Genomic DNA, 25,440 nt, shown 5'->3' with positions numbered 1-25,440 from the left:
GATCTTATATTACTTGTTCTTTTATAGAAAGCAATCGAATTGGCACATTGCAAAAGAAAACAACGATTTGAGTAGTCTTTTCATAAACAAAGAGTATAGCCTCAAGGAGAATTGGAGATGACTTTGACCGGAACTTGCAAGGTAATCTCTAACTTACTTCCTAAAAGTCTCTTTGCCGGTTGTAAGTTTTGGGCCCGACCAAGACAAAAAAAAAACTGCTCCCAACCCTTGGATTACTGCTAGTAACGGACTAGTGCATGCTAGTGCATGAGTGAAATATGAAATTAGGCGAATTAAATAGAAAACTTAAAAATTCTTAGAAAAATCACAAGAATGTCAAAACTTGAGAATGAGGAACAGGCCCATTTTTTTCCCTTTTCTACCTACTTATGTGAAAATTTTCAAGGAGATAGCTGATCTCTTATTTTTGGATATGGAAGGGACTTTGGCATTGGGCTTGGAGGAAGACTGTTCTGAAGGGACGTTAGGACTGTTTATTTTTCAAGTTTCCAATTGGCCTGATATCCTGTGCCCCAGTGGTGTGGAAGCAATTATTGTCTGAATTCAAAAAGAACTTTAAAAGTGTTTATTTGTTCTTAAGTTTAAGTTTTTTTATGAATAGAAACTGTTTTTCCATCCATTTTGACACGAAAAACTGTCTGACATTGGCAATGGCTCATATATAGGACTGGCATATAATTCTGGTCCTGTATGGACTTTTTACTTTATTTATTATGTTTTTTCGCAAAAATTGTCCGTTTTGGTTCTAATATCTTTTCCCCTCTCCAAAATAAAATAAATTCTTGCTTGGGCTCTCAAATAGGTGTATTCATAGCTCTTTCTAGTCCGACAAACTTTTCCAAGAAGAAGGTTTTCGAGGGGAAGTCTATAATGAAATTCTTTATGGGTAACCCCACTATGTACTATAAGTTGAGAAAGTAATAATCTGCCATGCAGCTTGGACATAAAACATGATTTTCAATGCAAACTTGACAAATTTAGAACGCTTAATAGGTTCTTCTAAATAATTATGCTGGCTCTTGATATAGCATTTACCAGTTGGTATCGACCCTTAGGTCAACTTTCTATTGTTCACTTATCCTGTCCACGCTGTTTTTTGGTGTGAAACAAGTGAAACAAATATATACAAAAGTACTAGATATTTTGATGACATAGTCAGTCATCATCGTCATCAAGTTACACTGATCAGTAAATCTATTGATGATTATGATTGACTATGTCATGGAAATATCCTAAACTTTCGTATATATTTGTTCCACTGTCTATCAAAAGGACCTATCCCTATTTGGAAATCTTATTTTTTTTCGTCAGTTGCGAGCCGTGTTTTCTTTTGGCCTCCTGTTCCTTCTTCCATGCTGGTAAATAGCAACGAAGACCACACTGCCTTTCCATCATAAACATCAAAAATACGAAGAACAATAGGGGATTCTTTTCGCAATACAGTGAAAATTCTAATTTCAATGAATATTTTGGCCCTATGTCCATGGACCGTTCTCAGCAAAATATAAGTATATAAAATGCTAATAGTGATAGACACTAAAAAGACAGTGAGAACTATGGACTTGCTTTATGTTGCCTAGCATAGGCTCATAAAGGCTGTGTTTTTTTTTCAGACACAAAATGCCTCACTAACATAAAATGAAACAAAAACTCCAAAGTTTTTCCTATCGGTTAAAACACAAACGACAAATTAAAACATGAAATGGAGGAGAAAGCCATAATATTTTTTTGACAATATGTTCATCAACAGCTCACCTGCAGTAATTTAGCATAGTCATTGATTTGACGTGACGCATGACCTTGCAGAAACAAAACAGAAAAATTGGAAGAAAACGGAAACAAGATTGTGTTTGTGCAACAATGTACCTGTTTCAACCAAGGATGACCTAAGATTTTTCTAAGCTAAATATGCCTTTTTACTTACCATTCATAAAATAATCCCATAATAAATCTTGATATAAAAGAACAATTTTTATTCGGTATAAAAAATAGTAATATTAACTTGTTCCGTCTGTAAAGTGGTAAACAAATAAAGAAGAATTTATTTTCAAATTCATTATTTAATTTAGCTCATAATAAATTATTTGTTTGTTTTATTTATTTATTCAGCTTAGTGCATATATGTCACAAAGTTTTCAATTCATTTCTGATGTTCAATATTTTAATGTCCATCATTAAATTTCTTTTAAATAATAGATCCCATATTAAATTTATTTTTTATGGAACCTACGCATATAATTGCTTTATTGAAATACGAGAAGTCATTTATTCTTATTATGCATTGGAGAGTGCTGTTTCACGATGTTTCCCCACTCAAAAAATCCATTTTACTCATTTTTTGTTGAAAAGAGTATTAATTAATTTATACTAATTTAAATCTTTTTATGCAAATAAAAAGAAGACTCCAATCTCAATTTTAAGTTCGTTATGTCCTACGTTATGTCTCGCATCTTACTTTATGTAAAAATAATAATAACAATAATAAAAACAACACGTTAAACTGACCCTTTTTCAGAAGAATGGAAAAACCGATCAGTTTTCCGATCGGTACAAGGGGGAAAATATTCAAACCATAGGTGCGAAATTTTTTGACAAAGAGCACAGATGACATCCACTTGTAAGCGCCAAGTCTCCAAGACTCTAAGCCAAGCGTATTTTTTGCCAGATACCCCTCTCTTTCTGGATAATTTTATGCAAATCATCATTTGTATTGGATAAAAACTGACGGTTCTGAATAAAAGCCACCAAATCTCGAACTTTTAACAGTTTACATTCTTTCGACTTTAAAAAATTCTTGCAAATTTTTGCATGACGGCACATGAAAAACCGATCGGTACCATAAAAAAACTAAAAAAATTACTTCCCCCAAAACAGATGTGTACTATGGGAAAAAGAGAACGGTTTTTTTCCGTGAAAGGGGTAGTAACAGACTTTTAATCATTCAAATTCTTACGGGCATTATAATTAATATGCCCGTAACTAAGGCATTATTTCTACTTTTTTGACGGTTCATCGTGACAACACTGACGAAATATTCAAACGTTATTTATTTTCTGCAAACAAATGTTCCAAATTCAGAAAATTTAAGAAATCACTTTTCCTGTTTTTACTACGTGGTTTAGATAAAAAGGGAAAGTTTATCAGTACAATGACCAGCCCGGCGTGTTTTAAAGCTCATTCATATCGTATTTTCTCTACACCGACATCACGATCAGATTTTGAAACTCAGGGTCAAAGTCAAATTTCGTCCTCGAATCCAAAAAATCAGACCCTCTAGGGCGCTAGCGAAAGGGAGTGTGTAGATACTCTCACATAAGATATATAAAGTATTTTATTTTCTGTTATTCGTTTTATTCTTGTTAGAACTTTATGTCAGTTTGATTTCAGCAATTTCTGAATTAAGAAAGGCTGTTTCAATTTGGATAAAACATGATTCGTCAGGTATGAGGATAATATCAATTGGGGATTTGGAAGAATTGTGATCAATGAAACATTCAAATATAATATATAATTGCAAGCACATATCAAGACCAAAACGTATTATGTGCATAACTCAAGTTTTTGAGGATTGGCAGTTTGAAGTTGCTAGGTTACATGGAAAATTATTTGAGGTTGGAAAGAGGAAAGGTTAAAAAAAAACGACAAAAATAACAGTACAAACAGTGCAAAATACAAACATTCGTGAAAAATATATTTTTGATTTATTATTCACAATAATAAATTTGAACAGATATTCATAGCCCGTATATGACATTCTAAAATATGTCAGATTAAGTCTCAGCTGAGTGAATGGACTACAATGCCAAAATTCTTTGTAGTTCTATAAAATGAAAAATTTTAAAACATACAAATAAAAATACGTACTTTTGTTTGCTTTTTGCATTTCAGCTACCAGTTTAATTTATTTCCCCTTCTGAGCTAACCACTATAATAGCAAAATTGTACTACTCCAGAAAATTTCTATTTACAGGATTTTCAAAATTGCTTTCATTATAAATTGTATATTCATTATAAATTATAACCCCCCTACTCTAACGTTTGGATTTAGTCCGTGGGCTGTTGAAAAGTTTGCTGATTTTATTTGTTTCTATATCTTTTTGTAATTATTTAGCAAACAATTGTATTTAGCCTGAAGGTAAATCCGATCAATAGGAGTGAAGGGACTCAATTGTATGAAATCATTATGTAAAAAAACAGAAAAGGTTAACAAGAAACAAAATCTGGAAGAACTTATCACCCAATAGGCTATTACAAACAGCAGGCAAAGGGCCTTCGAGCTTATTAGGGCCATCAGAGCCTTATTAGGGTGGTCGTACTTGGGACCTATTCACGGTCTTGCAAATAAAGCGTGTTTCTGGAAGGGATTCATAAACTGTTTCCAAATGTTGTATATCGTCGAATTGACCCAGCTTATATCAATATCTAAGTTTAATTAATGTAATTAAGGAATATGTAAAACTAATTATAATTCATTTATAACCAACTAATACAATAATTTCAAACAGTGGAATCAAAAAAGAGAGAAAAAAAAATCACGAAAAATACATAGATTCAAGGTTACACTTGCTTTTTCAACGTTACAAGGCTACAAGGCTGAAAGAACGTAGACCGGTTGCAATGTTAATACCTAGCCCATGAAAAGATAAAACAGAAGGGACAATAATGAAACGAGGGCCTGAAATTCACCCCTTATTCGAAACGTTTTGAAACAAGGGCTCTAAATTTTAAGCTATATATGTTAATCGAGAATTTCAGTAACCATGCCAGGTATTCCGACTTTTTTAAAATGTGCTTGATCTTCGGGGTCCTGAAGGCCTTCAACGTGGTCCGGAATAAGTGACTTGTTGTACTAATGTAAAAACAGCTATACACTATATTTATGTGGTAAAAAAATAGGAGGGAATTCCCTGCTAAGTAATTCTAAGAAACTGCTCCCCCTTCAGTAGCCACAAGGGGGAGGACTGGGACTACTCAAATGCCATTAAAAAGTGCCTTGATAAATTATTGCCCTTTCCTTTTTTTGGCTTGAAAGCTGCGGGAAGTTGTGAGAATAACACGAAGCTGTAAGCTTGATAAAAAGAATGCAAACATTGACGATTCAAGTAATTTCGTACTTTAGATAGAATGGGTTTAATTGCTAGTGAGAAAAAGCTTATCGCAGTCAATTACGCAGGAGGAGCTGCGCGTTTTAGAAAAAAAGAAAAAAAAAAGAAAAAAAAACAATAGTTCAGCTAATCTTATGAAGCTGTTGCAATTGCTTTCGAAATAATTCATTTATTTTATTGTTTAATAATTTACATATTTATTAATTATTTATAAGTTAAATATTAATAAATTAATTATTAGCAAGCTGTAATTTATTTATTGATAATTTGATGATTTATTTATTTTAATTCGTAATTTATTTACTAACTTTATAATTATAATTTATTTTAAAAACTATTCTCAGTTTGTTTGAATGCATTCCCTTTGTTTTTATTTAATCCATCTATCAGTTTGATTTTCATGTGGCAGGTTTTTTTTATTATAGTTTTTTATTTGTTTTTTTTTTCTATAGTTTCGGCTATATTATTCTCCGTTTCTCTAAATTTCGCCTCATTCGGGTTAGTTTTAGTTTCGCTGTGTCTTTTCCAAGGTTTTGTCACTTTTTTCAGTCAATCACAATTTTCCGTACTTTCCTTTTCTCTGTTTGATCATTTCTTTTAAACCTTTTTCTTACACTGGAAGACGCCTTAGTGGAGTTATTGTTATATATTTTGCACCTTTGTTATGTTTTTCTCTCTGGCTAAATTCTTGTTATTTACAACTAATCAGTGTGGTCTAAGATAAGTAGTCCTAGATGTAGCATTAAAGCTGAAAATGTGAAAGTGTTGCAGAATAATTCTTGAACCTTCGAGAATAAAGAAAAGACCATAATATCCAAAGAAAAAGTCAAACTGTGGTGTAGAGATAAAAACGGCTACTGCACAAATATGTTCATGTAAATATAGGCCCCTACTGATTGATAGTGAACAGAGAAACATCCCAAAAACATAGACTTATATATATGATTGGTTAAGTTGTGCTAAATATATAAATACCACTAAATATTACAAGCATTTAGAAGTTTTGATTAGAGTTACCACCTGACATAAAATTGTAACCCTGCATAGGGTATTTCATCTGTGTCCAAACCTTTTTTAGGAGCCCTAAATAGAAAGAAAAAGCCGAGACATCCAAATTGTATGATCAATATAGGGATTCGAAACCATAACACTTTTGACATTTCCTGGGGGCTGGACTTCAAATACAGCTCTGAAACACTAAATATTATCTATACAAGTTAATGGGAAAGTGTAATAGCGTATATTTGCAAAAATAACGCGGTGTGTCAGAAAGCAAACTTCAAGGGCTTGTTATAAACCCTCCCTCCCTTCACATCATTCATTACAGTTGTCAGTTCATTACTTTAACTGTCGCTGGAAATCCTCACTTCGCTTGAGTGGTCTCCTGTTTTCCAATCTTTGAATGACATCATCTGAAGTCATAATCTTCTTCTTTCCGTTTGGATTATTATAGAGACGCTTATTTATAGTCTTACTTCTTCTTCTTCTGGTAAATATATCTATGCTCATATAATTTGGCTATGAGGAAAGTGAATACATTACTTGATGTATTTTTAAGGCTTATTTAAATTAAGTAATCGCTTCTGGGGCAAATTCAATTTTGAACCCTTAATGGGGCCCCAAAGGTTAAAAAGATAAAAAATTAGTTAAAACTAATTAGATATAAAAACCAGCTTTCAAACGCAGCCTTAAACTACTCTCTATGATGTTTTAGTGCTCTTGTAGCAAAAAAAAGCAGAAAAAAGGGGATGCATTAGTGCCACCCATGCAAAATGGGATTTTCCTTGTTGTTCAAGGTAGGGATGTAAGTTACCTTTTTAGGCTTTTCAACAATCGTGATTACAGTCGTGTAATTTTTTTTTGCTATGGCATATTTTTGAGGGGTTTCAGGTTCTTTTTGAAAATTTCTGCAAATTAGTTTCTAAAATAGCTTTTTACTTTTAAAACTGATGAAAATAATGATTGCCGTTCCTAAATCAACTATAAATGGCGATTTTTTCTTACTTAAATTGATTTTTCAGAAACGCAATTTAAGATTTTGTAGTTACTATTGGCTGTTTCTTGCCCATTTATAGGCTTAAAGTGGAATTTGCCAAAGAAACAATTACTGAATTTAGAAAAAGTGTTAAATAGTCTTCAAGGGATTTATTTACTCTCTTAATAGCTAAACTGAATGAATATGCATCCTTCGTATTCCAGTTTGGATTTTTACGGAGCAGGGTTGCCACCCTAGTTTATTTATCACTATTTCTAGTGATTTTGTATATTACCAAAACAGAAAAATTACTAACTCAGCACATAAATTACTAGCTTGTTGAAGAAAATTACTAAACCAACCAACAAATCACTAAAATCTAGTATTTTTTCCTCGCCGAGTGGCAACCCTGTTATGCAGACGCTTTCGGAAAATCTCACTTCTTTGTGTTTGGATTATTATAGAGAGCTTCCGCAAAGTCTCAGAACCGAAACCAAATTCCAGGCCTTGCGGCGGGTTAAGGTAGCTAAGATGAATCGTCAAGTATCGTCACGTATCGTATCGTCAGTATCGTCAGGGTCACGTATTGTCAAGTAGAGAGTGTCTAGGGGTTTTTATGGGGATTTGGATAGTTTATTGCATGTTTTTAAGATTCTCATGCCTCTTATGCCTCTAAGATTATTTTTCAGAATTTTCGAATTTTTAGCTTGGTCAATTTTGCAGTGTTTTCAGACCTTTCAAAATGCAAAGTATAGTATTTCTGCCTCTCCTTCTAGACATATTACCCATGTCTTAAGCATAACTCGTGTTAACTATTTTCCTTTCTATTTTCAGTGGAACGGCTTAATATAAAGGTTTATTTCAAATATTTCAGCAGGCTTTATTAAACATTTCTGTTTCATCAAATTTTGAAAGTCAAAGCTTATTTACAGCTTGCATGTGCGGTTTTTGAAGGATCATAAACCACTATGATTAGCAAGCTAAATTATGTTTTGCAACCCTGCTTTCTCGTCAGAAATTCTCAGTCAGCAGTCACATCTGTGTAAAAATATGAGATTATATACGAAACAAAAAAATAATAAAAATAAACTTATATATAATAAAATATTTAATAAAATATTATAAAAATATTTATATTTAATAATAAAAAATAACAGAAATAATAATAAAAATAATAAAAAAAAAATAAACAAAACAAACAAACAAAAAAAAAAACAAAACAAAATAACAAAAACTATTAGCAGCATGTGATGCTTAGAAAATATTTTAAAATAAATATACACTTTTACAACGTCTTAAAAACAACTAAAATAGTAGGTGGTTAAAAGTTTCTTAGACCGCACTACCATTTCATTTACCTTTAAACAAAATATATTAAAAACGAGTAAAATCTTCAATAGGATGGTGAGAAAAATAATACACAAAAGTAATAAGATTCTTCACGTCCAATAGCCTTTATTGATGGAAAAAATTAAGACCAAACAAGACTTCTAATGAAAAAATACGATAAATACTATTCAGAAAAATAAATAAACGAAAGGAGAATTTATATTTAAGCAAAATATAACAGGGTAAAGTGCCAAAGCACAAACAATAATGCAACGAAGCAATGTTTCTGCCATATATAGGCTGTTGTGCGTTTGAAACATCTTCTTATATAGAATTCTAGCAAATTGAAACGGTATTTTTTATTAAAATTTCACGTATACCCGTAATACCTAGTGCCCACTTAACTGTTTGTGCTTTGGTGTTTTACCATATTAGATTTTGTTTAAATGTGAATATTGTTAAAAAAAAATGTAGTTTTTTAATGTTAATTTTCCCTGTTTTTTCCTTTTATCTTTTTTATGGTTTTTGCTAGTTTCTTTTCCCGTTTTATAAAAGTTTCTGGATACGAATCTGTTTAAAATTAAACAAATTAAAAAATTAAAATAAATAAATTTTACCCATAAAGGAAATAATAAACGTATTTGAAAAGCAAAAAACACATACCGTTTATTTCATAACCTATAAATGTAGAAAATATCGTATACAAGCATAATGACTATTAGCAACATGCTATATTTTAAAGTATTTATCAAAATAATTTTACTGCATTCTGAAAGAAAATAAAAATATGAATTGCATTAAAATACTGAAATAAATATAAATCCACGTCGACAGAGCAGACCCTATCTTTCTCCAGTAAACCCAGTCTTGGTCCTGCGGGTACATCTTTAGGTCTTATTCTTGCCTTGTTTAGGAAATGATGTGGACTATCAGACTATCTTGTTCTTGGGTGACCCCGTCGTTGTTTCCATCCAGTGACCATAGGGTTGAAATTATATACGATGCGACAAGGGGCTTCTTCTCATATTAGGTGAAGGTGGCCGCACCATCAAAGTGTACGTTGCGCAACTTGCAGTGAGAATGGAATCTGCATCGTACACAACAGGAGGTTGATGTCATTTCGTACCAGCAAAGCTCTTTTCGAGTCCTTTTCTCTATCTTTTCTCTATTCTTTTCTCTATCTTTTCGAGTCCTTTCCTTTTGAATGCATCCTGCTTCCTCAAAGTCATGGTGGTTACTGACCAGGTCTTTGTGCTACATAGTAGGACCAAGTTGACATATACAAAATGACTAACGATGACTAACATGACAGGGTAAAATGGCTAACATGAAAATCCAGTGCTTTTTTCAAAGGTATGTGAGCCATGGTAGGTGGTGCAGATTTAAGTTTCGGTAGCGCTGCTACAGGCCTCCGATGCACGGCCGAAGAAAACAATCTTCAAGTAACAGCTCAAAAATCCACTAGACCACAGAAAAAAAATACACTAAATGTGGATATACACAAAATTTCCTGTTTGTAAAAGTACATTTTTGTCAACACTATCAAACACGTTTCCAGCTATTCGGAACACTTACCTCTCCAAGTTTAAATCAATACTAGTCGCTTGATTACTGATAGTTCTTTAATTACAAGATCAAACTTATGTTACTAAATGGATAAATAACTATTTCAATAGTTTCGCCATGTATTCCCAGCCGTAGAGATTTGTAGGATGTATATGATGTAGTTGCTTAGATTGTTTAAATTCATTGTTTAAGTGCTGAATAGATCAGCAAATGATTTTATCTGAATAGATGAAAAAAAACTGATTGAAATACCATTTGGAACAATTGTAAACGTTCCTCTGTGGACTTTTGGGTGTTAAAAGTACAGAATAAAATAGAATATTAAAAAAAAGAAAATTAAACTAAATAGCTTTGATCACTCCACATTATTTAAAAAAAGGAAAATCACTAGGGAGAAAAATGAATTATTGAAATTAGTGATAAACCACTTCTAGAATGTCATTACGAAAAGATGTTACAACTTTCTATTGCTGTTATAATGATGATACATAAAACTTCTCGTTACAGATAAAAATCTCTAAATCAGGACCAAAGTAAAAGAAATTGAATGGTTTAACTAAGATATCTGGGAAATTTGGTGTCGGCTTTTAGTTTGCTTTCGTTTATTCGAATCTATTATCCAAGTTTTAGAAGTTATGTCAAGACTGTCAACTTAATTCGAAACAGTCTATCCATACAAACTAAAAATGTTTGTAATGGACGAGATAGAGTGATTATTTTTAGTGTCGATGGGGCTTAAGCAAGCTTGTCTAAACTAGAGTAAAAAAAAAATATTAAAGGAAGGCGAGAATACTTCCCTTGAACTGAAAGTGGAAAATATTTGATTTTTTTATTTTTTTTTTAATGTTTTCGATTATTTTTAAAGATTCTATGAATTAGTATAATGAAGAAAAATAAAATTAATTTATGGAGATTTTGCCAATTTTGTCTTCTGAAATTACCAGTTGTCAGTTCTGGTAATCAAATTTACCAATTACCAATTTATAGTTAAAATTACAATTTACCAGTTACAATTTACAATTTATCAAATTGCTAAGAAAAAAAAATCTGCCAATGACCGATATTTAAATTGCCAATTTTGCCTTCTAAGATAGAAAACATTGAGAAGAAACATAGAAAAAGAAGAAAAACATAGAAGAAAAAATTGCCTTCTTTATTTAGAACGCAATTTTTTCTTAAAACTAGAAAAATGGCAAAGTGAGCCGAAAACTGCCTTCCAAACAGTAACAGCTTTATGCCTCATAATCGGGAGGAGGGGTGCCCAAGGTATACCATAGGAGAATAAAAATGTAAAATAACGACATATGTCAGAAAAAGCTAGGAGGTGGCGGTTTGGCACCCTTGCACAGGCCTAGAACCACTGCTTCCTAAATAATAAACTTAACCTTCAGCGATTTGACATATTTAAAAGTATGATATCTAACGAGTAAAAAATCTGAAGATGAACTGGCGTGCTGAAGTAAATTTTGAAGTAAATTTTGAAAAAAAGGGTGTATGGTCAGTAGAAACAAAAGAAAAGTGGCAAATGGATGTTTTGCCTGTATCGCAACAAGTTATAACCAGCGTTAGAATGGGAAACAATTTGAACCATAACAATTAAAAAAAAGAATAAATCGAAGCTAGAAAAAAAACTAAAAATCAAACCAATATTTATAGTAACTACTTCATATACAGCCAACGAAGTAGAAAAGGCAGTCTACTTTAGCTCCTAATGAGCTAATCATAGACTTATTCCTAATAGCTCTTTCGGTTGTTTCTGTGCTGTCAAAGGCGCAAATACTTGCTCAGTTGCTTAATTTCCTCTTTGAAACAAAGACAACAAAAAACGCAAGTAATGTAAATTTTTCACAGCCAATATATAGAATAATTTCTACATGTTTAAAGCTTTTACAGCACCCTTTGCCCTCATGTATAAAACATGCTAAAAAAATAATAATTTTGCTTTGTCTTTGATCTGTATTCTTGGACACTTCCATTTTTTCATCATACCTTTTATATTTTAAATAAAACTTCCTATCTTATGATTTTATGTTTTGACCATTTAGCTCCATTTTACTTAAATTATATATTTAAAATCAGCATTAAAATGCAATTCTTTTGATGTAACTATTGGTATCAAAATTCCATTTTTTAGAGTTTCGGTTACGATTGAGCCGGGTCGCTCCTTACTACAGTTCGTTACCTCGAACTGTTTGATTGAGCTCTGCGGCTCAAAATGGAAAGAGAACGAAAGCGTAGCGAGACGTTTTCTTTGTTTTTGATGATGAAAATGCTATTAAAAACTATTAAACTCATTTGATTGATTATTTCCTTCTCGTGAAGGGGGAGGGTGGGATGGGAGGGTGTTTTCACAAGAGGGGAGATTTTTCACGGGGGAATAAGCGAAGCACCCATTTACAATCAGACATCTGGCAAAACTTAATAGTTGCTGCTTGCTAGGAAATGTAGTGGAAGAAAGTAAAAATAGTGCATTCACAGCACGACGTATGGCAAAGCGGAATAGCTGTTGCTTGTTCGCAAATGTACTGCAATTCAGTAAATGTACTACATTTCACCTAACGACATCAGGCAGAACTGAATAGCTTTTGCTTGTTAACAAATGTGCTGTGAGTTAGTACATGTACTGCATTTGCAATACAACGTCCGGGCAAAGCTGAATAGCTGTAGCTTGACAGCAAATGTACTGTAAGACTGTCGATGTGCTGCAATCACATAACGACATGTGGCAAAACCAAATGGCTGTTGGTTATTAGTAAATGTACTGCATGCTAGTAAATCTACTGAGATCCATCTACAACACGACGTCTGGGAGAACTGTATAGCTGTTTCTTGTTAGGAAAAGTACTGCAAGTTAGTAAATATACTGCATTCACAACATCACGTGTGGCAACTCTGAATAGATGTTGCTTGTTCGTAAATGTACTGAAATTCAACAAGCGTGCTGCATTCGCATAATGATGTCAGGTAGAACTGAATATCTGTTGCTCGTTAGCAAATGTAATCAAAATCCGTAAATATACTGCATTCACAACATCACGTGTGGTAACTCTGAATAGCTGTTTCTTGTTCGTAAATGTACTGAAATTCAACAAGCGTGCTACATGCGCATAATGACGTCAGGTAAAACTGTTACTCATTAGCAAATGTTCTGCGATTTAGTAAACGTACAATATTCACAACACAAGTCTGGCAAAACAAAATAGCTGTTGCTTGTTAGCAAATGTAATCGAAGTCCGTAAATGTGCTGCATTCACATAACAACATGTGGCAAAACTGATTGGCTGTTTTTTGCTATAAAATTTAATGTATATTATTAAACATATTGGAACCCATTTACAAAACGACGTCTGGAAAAACTGAATAGATGTTGCTTGATAAGAAATCTACTGCAAGCCAGTAAATGTACTGCATTGACAAGACGCTGCAAAACTGGCTGCATAAACTAGAAGTTTGTTGCAGCAAAATAAAAAGCTACCCCCTCGCCTACAAGTGCTATCACGAATGCAAGTCCTGAACTCAATTAAGAATTATTGATTTCATTCTTTTGAAAGACGTCAAAAACGTCAGGTACACACGTTGTTAAATGGGACCCGTTACACACCCATGGTACAACCGTTGTTTACAACAAATATGTCAATGATAATTGAAAGATCAGAATTATAAACCTTCACTTGTTTAATTAATAATACTAATTTCTTATTTCGTTTCATTGTATTAGAAAAAGAAATCTTCCTGAAGTACTCTGTTAGAAATTTGCCTTAGCTTAAGTTTCAATTTCATCAACGCGTAAAAAAGAAAATTGTTTTTTTTTCGCGTAATGATTAGCCATATCTGTTATCCAGTCGGGCAATCAGACCTTCAGAATATTCGACTCTTCCTCTGCAATCCCCTTTGTAAACCCTACTGTTATGGTCTCTGTCATAACTATCTCTAACACCTATACCTCCGTCAAAGTTATTAACATAATCATGAGAAAAGAAGGTGAAGACAAAATAATACAAATTATAGCAATTCGTTTAGAAGTGCTTTCATCACCATATGGTGTCATTTGCTAATCACTAATAAGACCAAGTGAAATTTACTGCTTTCCAAACAGACTTTATATTTCATCAAAAGTGACACATAAAAATGTTAATTGTCGCAATTTAAGGTTTTTGTAATTCAACTTAAGTTTAACAGGTTCGATAGTCCTGTTTTCTCTCTCTCACAAAATTTGTCAGGTACGCCTATTATTACGGCAGAAAAGATATATAAAGTAACTGTAATTTTAGGCTTATGCTTGATAAAATTTTTAATTTCAAAAACTAACAAGCCTTAAAAATAAAATGTAAAAAGAGAAAAAAAGAGGATTTTGAACGCCTTTTAAATTCTGCAAGACAGCAAAAAATTGAAAAATACACATTGGGTTTCAGTTAATATTGACCAATAGTTGCATGTGAAATCTATGGGCATAAGGAAGGGGGCAGGAGGGAGGCAGCTGCCCCCTAAAACTTCAAATTTACTCTAGATATTAACGAGAACTTTTGGGATATTGGAATTAATCTGTTGGATGCTCACTAGTAGATGGTTGAAAAGGCTGAAAATAAACTGAAACTTTCACATACCGTTTTTATTATCGACATTTACGTTACTATATTCAATATTGATTTTTGGTCCGATAAATGAAATCGGCTGCACCCCCTTCCCATGTACTGGAAGCATTAAACAATGGTGGCGTGCACCTCAAATTTGTTTGGGTAGTCGAGCCATGGTAATAATGTTCAAGACTCTAGATACGGATCGATTTTGTGCTTCTAATATTACAAGTTGAAGTACTGAGGTCCTTTAATTTAAAGAAGGTGCCCACCTTTCAATTTAATTTCACAACGTGCCCACCTTTCGCTCATATTTGAAAGGAGGAGGGGAGGGTGTATCCTCTTATGTTTTTTTTTCATAGAACTTATATCTCAGTCCTCAATTTTTGACTTTGCAAAAAAAAAACTTAATTATAGGTGTAGTGTTTTCGATTGTTACTGATGAATAGTTTTATGCGCTAGATTTTTTATATTGGAGGCCTTTGTGGTTTGAACCTCGACCCATTTTGAGAAGCACATGTTTAACAATAAGTCAGGTCATGGGCTGACTCAAAGCTTCCTATAACTTATATTCAAAAAGCTTTTGTGATTCTATTTCAAACAAAGCGCAACGCAATAACTTGAAACAGAAAGTTTTGGGGCAGGCTACGCACTTCTTTGCATTTTTCCCCCGTCTCGCGGAATTTCTTTCCTGAACATTTTGCCTTTCAAATAACTGGAAAACACATTTTGTATTTTTGCTTATTAGTGGGTAATAATTGTGTGTGTAAAAAAGCCTTTATCTACTCTGTCAAGACAAAATGTAAACAATTTTAAATAAAAAGCTAAACATTTCAACTGTTTTCACGTTTTAGAAACGGAATTTTTTATGCAATCTGGAAAAAACTAAAGCCCCAAATTACCTTAAAACCAAAATGAGATACAGAAGATAAGATTAAAACTATCGATTTAATGCTTGTTGTTAAACATTGTGTGTCCTTGTACCGAATTAAACAAAAAAAAGTTTTTTAAATTAAAGTAAAGAGTGACATTAAAACTTGAAACGAATAGGAATCACTTCGTATATGAAAGGGGCTGTCCCCTCCTCAACGCCCCGCTCTTTACGCTAAAGTTTGACTCTTTCTCACAGCTCTACCTTATAAAACAATAAAAAACTTTAGCGTAAAGAGCAGGGTTTGGAGTAGGGGACAGCCCCTTTTCTATACGGATAACTCCTGTTCGTTTTAAGTTTTAATGTCGCTCCTTACTTCCAGTTAAAACAAAAAATATTTTTTTATTTAATTTCTGAACGTTTTTGAATTAATGCAGGTTTTGAATTTTGCTCACCGAACATGAATAAATTAAACGAAATTTACATATTAATTCTACTTTTTTAATCTAATAACAACCTTACAATAATCTAAGTTTGATTTTTGTTCCAGTTGTTAAGAATGACTCTTGAATCACAAAAGCTGTTTAATTAGAATAATAACTTTTTTAATAATTAAAAAAGAAATTTTGCGTAAGAACGAGCTACAGAGGAGAGGCAACCCATCTCATATACGTAATATTTTCTCTTCGTTTTAAGCTTTAATATTACTTCTTCCTTTCAGTTGAAAAAACTTGTTTATTTATTTAATTGCTGATCTTATTTTAAATAATGTCGGAAAATCCAACTCCCCCTCCATTGAAAATTTTATTCCACCACGAGACGTTTCTCCATGGAAAGATTCTCCCATGTAACTTAAATTAGCGATATTTGTGGAACTAATTTTGTAAAGCATAGTAACAAAACTGCCAAAGAGGTGGAAACTATTTTATTAAAATGAAAGTCACAGGCAATTCTTAGATGACTGAAATGAGTGATAGAAAAGATCTTTAAAAGATATACCTAACAATTTATGTTCGCTTAAGTCTTTGGGCTATTCCTTACTTCCAGTTGGAAAAAACTTGTTTTTCTTATATTCGATAAAAACCACAAGCCGAAGACATACAATAAATTTGGTTTATTATCACAAATGAATCTTAGTTATTAAGCTTCTTAGGGTAAAATTACATGCTAAGATTGGTTGGAAAACAGCACAACCAAATTATTGCTTATATCGACCATTATTTAAAAGGAATTCGAACTTTAGCAAAGAGAGAAAGGTGTTGAGGAGGGGGCGAAATTCCTCACATGCATAATATGATAGGATTCAACCCCTCGTCAATACCTCGCTTTTTACGCTAAAGTTCGAATTTTGTTCCAATTCTTTAAGAATGACACTTGAATTACAAAGGCCGTTTAATTAGAATAAATAGCTCTTTTTAAATTACTAAAAATACTTTAGCGCCAAGAGCGAGGCATTGACGAGGGGATGAACTCCCATATACGTAATAATTTCTGTTTGTTTTAAGTTTTAATGTTACTCCCTACTTTCAGTTTAAAAAACTTTGTTTTAAATTTAATTTCTGATAGTTTTTTAAATAATGCTGGGAATTCCAGCACCCCTTTCATGGAAATTCCCTTCCCCCATAAAAAATTCCTCTGTGGAAAGATCTTCCCACTTAAACATCCCCCCCCCCACCAGAAATCCCCCCTGAAAACTTCTGTATACTTCCTAATAACCAATACTAGACTATATGTAAACAATGTGCAAAGTTCATAACTTGCAGCTCCTCCCCCGGAGACTTTGGGGGATTGAATTTGGAGGACTTTGGATAGGCTAACAGCCGGTTAAAAGTGGCTAAAAATATAGTCTCATATCCAAATTTATAAAAATTTCCTCGGACCCATCATTTTCTTCCTTTTTTAGGGAGGGGTTAACTAAACGTTTTTTATGATACTTGCATTCTAGTAATACTTTTCAGCATTTTGAAGAAGTTGTCTTTAAAAAAGGCCTTGGTTCTTAAGAGCAGTGGTGTGTAAACCACTTAATATCACCTTTAAAATTTCTTGCGTCATTTATTTTCTGATTTGCAAGGAAATATAAACTGATATATTCAGGTGGTTTTACTGATACTGAAAGTTTATGATTCGCTTTGCACTCGAAACAAAAGGGCTTGTCTGAGAAATTTGTGATTTCACAGGAACGTGAAAACAAGGTGTATATGTTTCTTTGCAGAATTACTATTTTTTCAAATAATAATAATAAAAAAAACATTGGTACAAAACCAACAATTCATAGCTTCAAAGGATACGACAAATTAACAGGAAGGGCAACCCAAATTTGTCTCTGTTAATGAAACCAATACAATCAACACCATCTAGAAAGGCCTATGAAAATAATTAAGTTGATTATTCAAACCAAAATCAAGAATACTAAAAAAAAAAAAAAAAAAAAAAAAAAAATCGTTTGCCTTGAATTTGGGAAAATCCAACGTTTGACAATGGAGCAAAAAAGGTATATTTTAACCGAAAAAGTTAGTTATTATCTAACTTCTTGTTACTTACCTAAAAGGTAGATTTATTTTTAATTCTTTTTTTAAGAAGGGAAACTATTATTTTGTCTATACTTCTTAACCAAGTCTTTTTCGAAATAATCTAGCTCTACTTATTTTACAAACAATAAATAAAATAGTTTTAAGGGAAAATGAGTCTTAGTGCCTTCAGAAAATGTCAGATTAAATTCAAACTGACTAAGATCCAAAGTATTCAAAATTATCGATATAACCCATACTACATCCCCGGAGATGAAAACATATTTTCAAAGTCTGGGAAGAGTGATTGTAATTAGTTTTTCTTAGTTTCTATTTTCAATCAAAATACTGATTAACAGTATTTTCCAACATACATATTAATCGTCTTACTTTAACGTTTGAGCATTTATTCATGAAGATATTAGAGGAGGGTTTTAGACACCTTTACATGATATGAGGCTTATTAACTCTTAAAGCCCCTTTGAGGCCTACTTGAAATGAAAATTCCCACCGACGTTGTGACGTTAATGACATCATTAATAACTAAAACAATTATTCATGAAGATTTTAGAGGAGGGCTATAGACACCTGTAAAGGATAGGATGCTTATTAATTTTTAAAGCATCTGTAAGACGTACTTAAAACGAAAATTCACAGTGACGTTGGGACATTAATGACATCATTAATGACAAAAACATTTATTGATGAAGATTTTGGAGGAGGGCTGTAGACACCTTTACAGGATATGATGTTTATTAACTCATAAAGCCTCTGTGAGGCCTACTTAAAACGAAAATTCACAACGACGTTGTGACATTAATGATATCATTAATGACAAAAGCATTTATTCATGAAGATTTCAGTGGAGGACTGTAGGCACCTCTACAGACTATGATACCTATTGACTCTTAAAGCCCCTGTGATCCCTAATTAAAGCGAAAATTCACACAGACGTAAAATTTAAAACTAAAACCTACGCTTGGATCCAAATTCAATTAACAAAATAAAGGAAATTTTCCCCTTGTGTCATATTTTTACTCATCAACCTTCCCAACTTCTTGAATCTCACAAAACTTTTATCACTTAATGTCAGATAAACCCATTGCTCCAATTTAGACTAAACCGGGAAATTTCCTCTTTTAATCCATTTAATCCCTCCCAATCTCAAAAAATTAAATTAAACTATGCTCCTCATTTCCAAGCATTGGACAAAAATAAGATCCTCATATACGGAGAGATATAGATACCCTTATACTTGTCCTTGAAAGACATGGGCTGGCTTTTAGTTTTAAGGCCATACCGTTATTCTGATTAATTCCTGTCAATAATTTTTAAATCCTGCCAAATCACTATTCAGTTGTGACTCCAGATTAGAAGGTATTGGGGTTTCTGCAGTTTGATAAGTTCTGATGAAGAAAAAACTAGAATTAATTGAAAGAGTAAATCAATATTAAAATATAGATAAGTAGGAAGAAAAGTCAAAACAATTGACTGAACAAAAATCTCATAGAGAGGCATCACTGGAATAGCTGTATTTTGTAAAATCAGCTGTTGCTCTTCCAGAATATAGAATATGATTATCTATACCCGTTCATCCTTCTCACGAACAATTATAGCGCAAATATATCTATATTAATTTTTTTTTTTAATTCCAAACTACCTTAGATTTTTTTCTAGAACAGAATTCTGTTTGTATATTAGTCATTTATATTCTTTATGTATCTATATTGGTATTTATTCATTATTACAATTTTCGTATTTTTTATTTATAGTATTTCATTAAGTTACATTTATAAGTTACATCATATTGCATATTATATGCAATCGCCCTATTACCTCTTTCTTGGAGGTAGAAGGTCCGTTTCATTGTGTTAAAAAATATATAATTTAGCACAATATATGTATATATATATATATATATATATATAATTATATATATACACATTATATATATATATATATATATATATATATATATATATATATATATATATATATATATATATATATATAAATATATATATATATTATAATTTAAAATATATAATATGCACGCTAAATAATTTAGCGTGCAACACACTGTTTGTTTTTATTTCGTAAATTGTTTAAGGGGAGGGGATTTTGGACCAGTCTCATAGATTTAATTTCTCTCAATTTCCTTTGTGCATGCTAAGTTGGCCTTAAGGACAATGTCAATTGATTTGGCCTTGAGGAAGGTGGGAGTTTGAGTCACTTCCCCTCGAAATGTGTTGCCACTGCATGAAATGAGTCTGGTCAGTTTCATATCCTACTAGCATCTTTATAAACCCTATAAAGTACGCCATACGGTATAATCGAGCATCAAAGAAGTTGAAACAAATTCATTGCCAATCACCGTTGTAAATAAATCTGATCGAAATTCTCATTTTGTTTAAATAATTTTTGTTTAAAATATGTCTTTTTTGCCTAGTTTAAGTGAAGTTAAGCAGAACAGGTCAATCATAATGACCAGTTAATGTGCTCGCTAAAGTGGTTTTACCAACAACGTCGTCTTTGATTGTATTTAGATTGAATACCTAATATTTAGGTTAGGTAATACTTTAAACTAATAATTTAGATTAAATTTGATTGTATTAGATTTTCCTCGGGGGGGGGGGTATAAAAAACTTCAAAAATGCCTCAAAACTTTGTTTATATTCATTTTTCTCACGTTTTTACGGGTCAAACTAACATTTCAGGGGGGGGTTCCCTACCCCTCAAGAAACGGCATTTTTTTTTACCCTTTTTAAATTCTCTTTGCTGGCTTCGTTGGAAAAACGCGTATTAATATAAGGTTTTACAATACTGTGGTCATTAAGAGTGGTGGAGAGGTCCTTGGGTATAATTTAGACTAATGTGGGAAATTGTATGCTAATATAAGCTTTGTTGTTCATGATCATTATGACTACTGTCTCATTAAATACAGATAGGTCACTTAGGTAGAGGCTGAAGCTTATAGACATATTTTTGATCACTTGAAATCAAAAGTCAACTGTTACCTGTCATGGATATAGATTAGTTACCTTGACAGACTAGAGGCTGTCCTACTAATGAGGAACCGATAGTTTTAAAAGGATTTTTTCTTATAGGAAAGCTGTTATGTGTCTGAATATTATGACCCAACTTCCTCCTCTCGGCTAACAAAAACTATCATTTCTTTAGAACAAAAAGTGAATGTAAAATCACGTGACTAAACTATACAACTTAGGGTCTCTTTGCCACCTGTAACATGGTACCTAAATAATTATTTCCGTTTTGTTAAAAAAGGATTTGAAAAGGGTGATGTGTTTGTATGAATTTCCCCCATACATCGAACGCAAAGTACCAAATCTTTTCCTGAAGTAATTAATTTTTTTTTTGCAGTTCATTCTGTTGGCAATCATCGTTGTTGCTGTTTCAGCCACAATAAAGAGTAAAAAAAAGGGATATGATTACCATAAACCTGCCATATGGCTTGTTGAACACGCTGGACCTAGCCAAACATTTCATTGGGCAGGTCACGATAAGAAGCACTATAAAATGTCAGAACACTCTTTGAAGAAGATTCCACGCATCCCAAAGATTCCTATACCTTATTGGGCACCATTTGGGGGTCACCCAATACCAAGACACCCAACATATGGCGCTTTACCAGTAGCAGTTATTCCTCCACAGCCCATAGCACCAATACCTGACCAAGTACCTTCCTATGCCCCTGAGCCTCCTCAGCAGACATACGGAGCAGCACCAGTACCCCATTCATTACCTCTGACTCAATCCCTTCCAAATAATCCGACTTACGGAAGCGCTCCTACAGGTCAACTATATGAAGTAGCGCAAACAGCGCAAATTCAAGATGTACCTCTACCATCACAGGGATATGATGCTGGATCTTTTAAACCATCTCAACCTTTTGAAATCCCTCTCCAGCAAAATTTAGAATCGGTACCATATCAACAACCGTTTGAAGCTGTCCAACCGTCATACTCTAATGATCAAGTATACGAATCACCTGTTTCTCAACAGTACGAATCTGCTCCTATCCAGCAACCGTATGAAAATTCACAAGGAGATCAGCAATATGGAGCAGAACCCATAGGTCAAAACATAGAGACTGGTCAGAGTTATCAGGCTCCAATAGAGCAGTCATATGAAACACCTATACAACAGCAATATCAAAGCATACCAAATGAAGAGCAAGCATACGAGCCTACGTTTCCTCAGCAATATGATGCTACCCCCTCTGCTCAATCTTATGATGCCCCCACGCTAACAGCTCCATCGGCAGAATATGGCGGTAGTCAGCAATATGAACCTTCGGAGCCAGAACCAAGATTTCCAGACTCTCTGGGCTACGATCCACAAGCAGATGTCCAACAGGGCGCTTTAAATGTACAACAGCAGATACAAAATGTTCAAGAATTTCAGCAACCACAAGCTCCTTATAATTTTCAAAGCACAGTAGAGCAACAGCAAGTAGTTGTACCCCAGGAACAGCGGCTTCAATATCTTGAGGCCCCACAGCAGTTTCTTGATGCAGGTGAGCAGCAATTATACAGTCAACTGCCACAGCAAGAGGAATTTGCACAGCAACAGCTTATAGAAACACAGGGTCAGCAGTTTTTTAATGATCAGCAATTGGATCAACAAGGTTTACAGTATACACAGGTCCCAGAGCAGCAATTTCAACAAGATCAGCCGTTCCAACAAGTCCAGCAATTTCAGCAACAGCCTCAATATCAACAAGAACAGTTATTTTCAAATGTTGTTCAGCAGCAATTACCAGTAGAAGCAGAATATCCAAACACCCAGTTACAAGGATCTGCTCAAATATCACAGCAGCAGCCTTTTAATAGTCAGCAGCAATTCCAACAAGCTCAGCAATTTCAACAAGAGCCCCAATATCAACAAGAGCAGCAATTCCAACAAGCTCAACCGTTTCAACAACAGCCCCAATTCCAGCAACAGCAACAAAATGTAAATATTCCACAGCAACAATTTTCTCAAGGAGCACAATATCCCAACGGTCAGTTAGAAGCAGCTGCTGAAGGATTGCAGCAGCAACTTTTTATTGATCAACAGCAATTTCAACAAGCTCAGCAATTTCAACAAGAGCCACAACTTCAGTATGACCAGCAGTTTCAACAACCTCAGCAATTCCAACAAGAACCACAATTTCAGCAAGAGCAGCAATTTCAACAAGAGCCACAATTCCAACAAGAGCAGCAATTTCAGCAAATTCCACAGTTCCAACAAGAGCCACAATTTCAACAAGAGCAGCAAATTTCAAGCGTAGTTCAGCAGCAAATCCCTCAAGAAGGACAGCATCCAAGCTCTCAGTTACAAGGATCTGATCAAGCACCACAACAACAATTTGTCAACAATCAACAACAATTACCGCAGGCACAACAACAGTTTACAGAGCAGCGACCTAATTTTGAAAACACGATAGATAATACTGTTTCAGATACGCAGCAAGAAGTCTTACACACCGCAGCAACAGAGTCAAAAGTAGTGCCAAGTAGTGACATTTCAAAATACTTTATTCCTAGTTCTTTTCCAGAGTTTGGTCAAAGAATAACACCCAAAAGGTCGGCTAAGCGAAACTCAGCGGCAATTTAGTGTGTAATGCTCAAACAGATGTATCTCTCGTATTTATTTATTAATAATTAGCCAAATATTGGCTTTGTATCTATCGCTGCCATTAACTTTTTAATTAAAAATATTTGCAAAGAAAAAAGAAACCTATTTATTAACTATTTTTTTTTTAATCTTGAGCGAAAAAATCAAACCGCGTCTCTGGACTTTTAATTTTCTTTGATAATTTAAGGGAGAAAACCTTGATGTAGATGGCGTATTTCCCCTATATCAACAAGGTGTATTTAGAATGAAACTGGGTGAACTACATAAAAGAACAACAACTGAAAGCCAGATTAAAGAAACCTGCAAAAATATCTTTAATGGGTACTAATTGATCAAGCTGACGCTGTTGCAATGCAAGAACCGCAAATTATGCTTATCAACACATCACTTAGATTTTTTTGGGGATGGGAGTTTGGCCGCAAAGTTTAAGCTTAGGATATCTTCAAGGCCCTGACCTTGGTGGAAGCATGATCAAACTCTCATATGTTCGAGTATTTCGACACTTGATGGCGACACTATGTATTTCATATTATCAATGCAATATTAGTTTTTCTGAACAATATGATAGGAACAATCCACCTATTTTTATGTGTACAGCAAATGATTTTATGTACACAGCACTTACTTTTTTATACAATATGATAATTAAAAGTCAGAATAATAAGCTCTCAGTTGGTTAATTAATATTACTAAGATTATAATTTTTTTCCCTTTCCTTGTATTGAAAAAAAAAAATCCTCCTCATAAGGGGTGTTAGAAATTTGCATAAAATTAAGCTTCAATATCATCCACACGTCAAATGAGTTCTTTTTTTTGCGTAAAGACTTACCAAAGCTGTTATCCATTCAGGCAATAAGATCTTTGAATATATGACCATTCCCGTATAATCGTCTTTGTAAACCCTTTTGCTATTGTCTCTGTTAAAACCAGTGGCATCATTTCCTCAAAACCCTTGGGGGATGGGGGCAAAGTTGGAGCAAGTTTTCCCAAATCAAGTAAAAACTAGAGTGAAAACTGAAAAATGAGCCATATATTACCATAAAGGCAAATATATACTAAAGAAAACTGACCTTTTTCTGTCGGCACTTGAATTATACTTGGATCGGCTTATCTTGGTTTTGACAAGGTTTTTAGAAGAAACTAAATTTCAGATAGGGGAGAGGGCAAGCTGGAGTCCGGGTCTATGTCCCATAGTGAATTACGCCCCTGGATGCAATTATCTCTTAGCTCCTATACTTACATGAAGCTATTGAGATAATCAGGAGAAAACAGCTTAAAGACATAACAATATAAATTTTGGTATTTTTTTTTAAAGTGCGTTCATCACCAAGAGGTGTTATTGGCTACTCGCTAATAAGAACAAGTGAAGACAGTGAATAACAAAATAGACCTTACATTCCATGGAAAGGGACCCATAAAAACATTAATTCTTGCAATTTAAGGTTTTTGGAATTCAAGTTAAGTTTAGCAGGTTTGATAGTCCCCGTTTTCACTCTCTCGCAGGATTTGTCAGTTTTGCCTATTGTTACAGCAGAAACGATAAATAAATTAAATTTAAATTTATAATCTACAGTCACAAATTGGTAAAAAAATTGGTACAATTTCGGTCAAAAAAAGTTAGAATTTCAAAAACTGAAAATCCTTAAGAATAGCACGGAAAAAAAGGAAAAAAACGAAGACGATTTTGAACTGCTCTCTTTGAAAAGGTTGGTGTTACCATTCAATCTTTTTGGTCGCTTAAAAAGGCACTAGGACTTTTAATTTTCGTTCAAGTGACATCTCGGTCGATCTTTTTATTTCATACTTTATTATATTTATGCAACACTTTATGTTTCTCTTGGAAACATAAGAG

General features: G+C 33.4%; 1 protein-coding gene and 1 long non-coding RNA gene across 3 annotated transcripts in view; one reads left to right on the top strand and one right to left on the bottom strand.

Moving 5' to 3' along the window:
- On the top strand, window positions 1–23,689 carry LOC136036434 (putative mediator of RNA polymerase II transcription subunit 12). 2 transcript variants are annotated; one of them, XM_065718669.1, is made up of 2 exons: window positions 1–141; window positions 21,330–23,689. In XM_065718669.1, exons 1-2 carry the CDS (start codon window positions 118–120, stop codon window positions 23,565–23,567), a joined length of 2,262 nt encoding a protein of 753 aa, XP_065574741.1. In that variant the 5' UTR covers window positions 1–117; the 3' UTR covers window positions 23,568–23,689. The 2 variants fall into 2 exon arrangements, with proteins under 2 accessions (XP_065574741.1, XP_065574742.1); XM_065718670.1 differs by lacking the exon at window positions 1–141 and adding an exon at window positions 3,311–3,462.
- The window catches only part of LOC136036435 (uncharacterized), a 46,460-nt gene that overhangs the window by 4,452 nt on the left and 16,568 nt on the right, over window positions 1–25,440 (bottom strand). Inside the window, exon 2 of the long non-coding RNA XR_010619725.1 lies at window positions 24,418–24,602. This is a non-coding gene — a long non-coding RNA (uncharacterized LOC136036435). The remainder of the gene's footprint in view (window positions 1–24,417; window positions 24,603–25,440) is intronic.

Source organism: Artemia franciscana, chromosome 15 (assembly GCF_032884065.1).
Source record: "Artemia franciscana chromosome 15, ASM3288406v1, whole genome shotgun sequence".
In the NCBI taxonomy this organism is placed as follows: domain Eukaryota; kingdom Metazoa; phylum Arthropoda; class Branchiopoda; order Anostraca; family Artemiidae; genus Artemia; species Artemia franciscana.
This window is presented reverse-complemented; position numbering and strand designations above follow the sequence as displayed.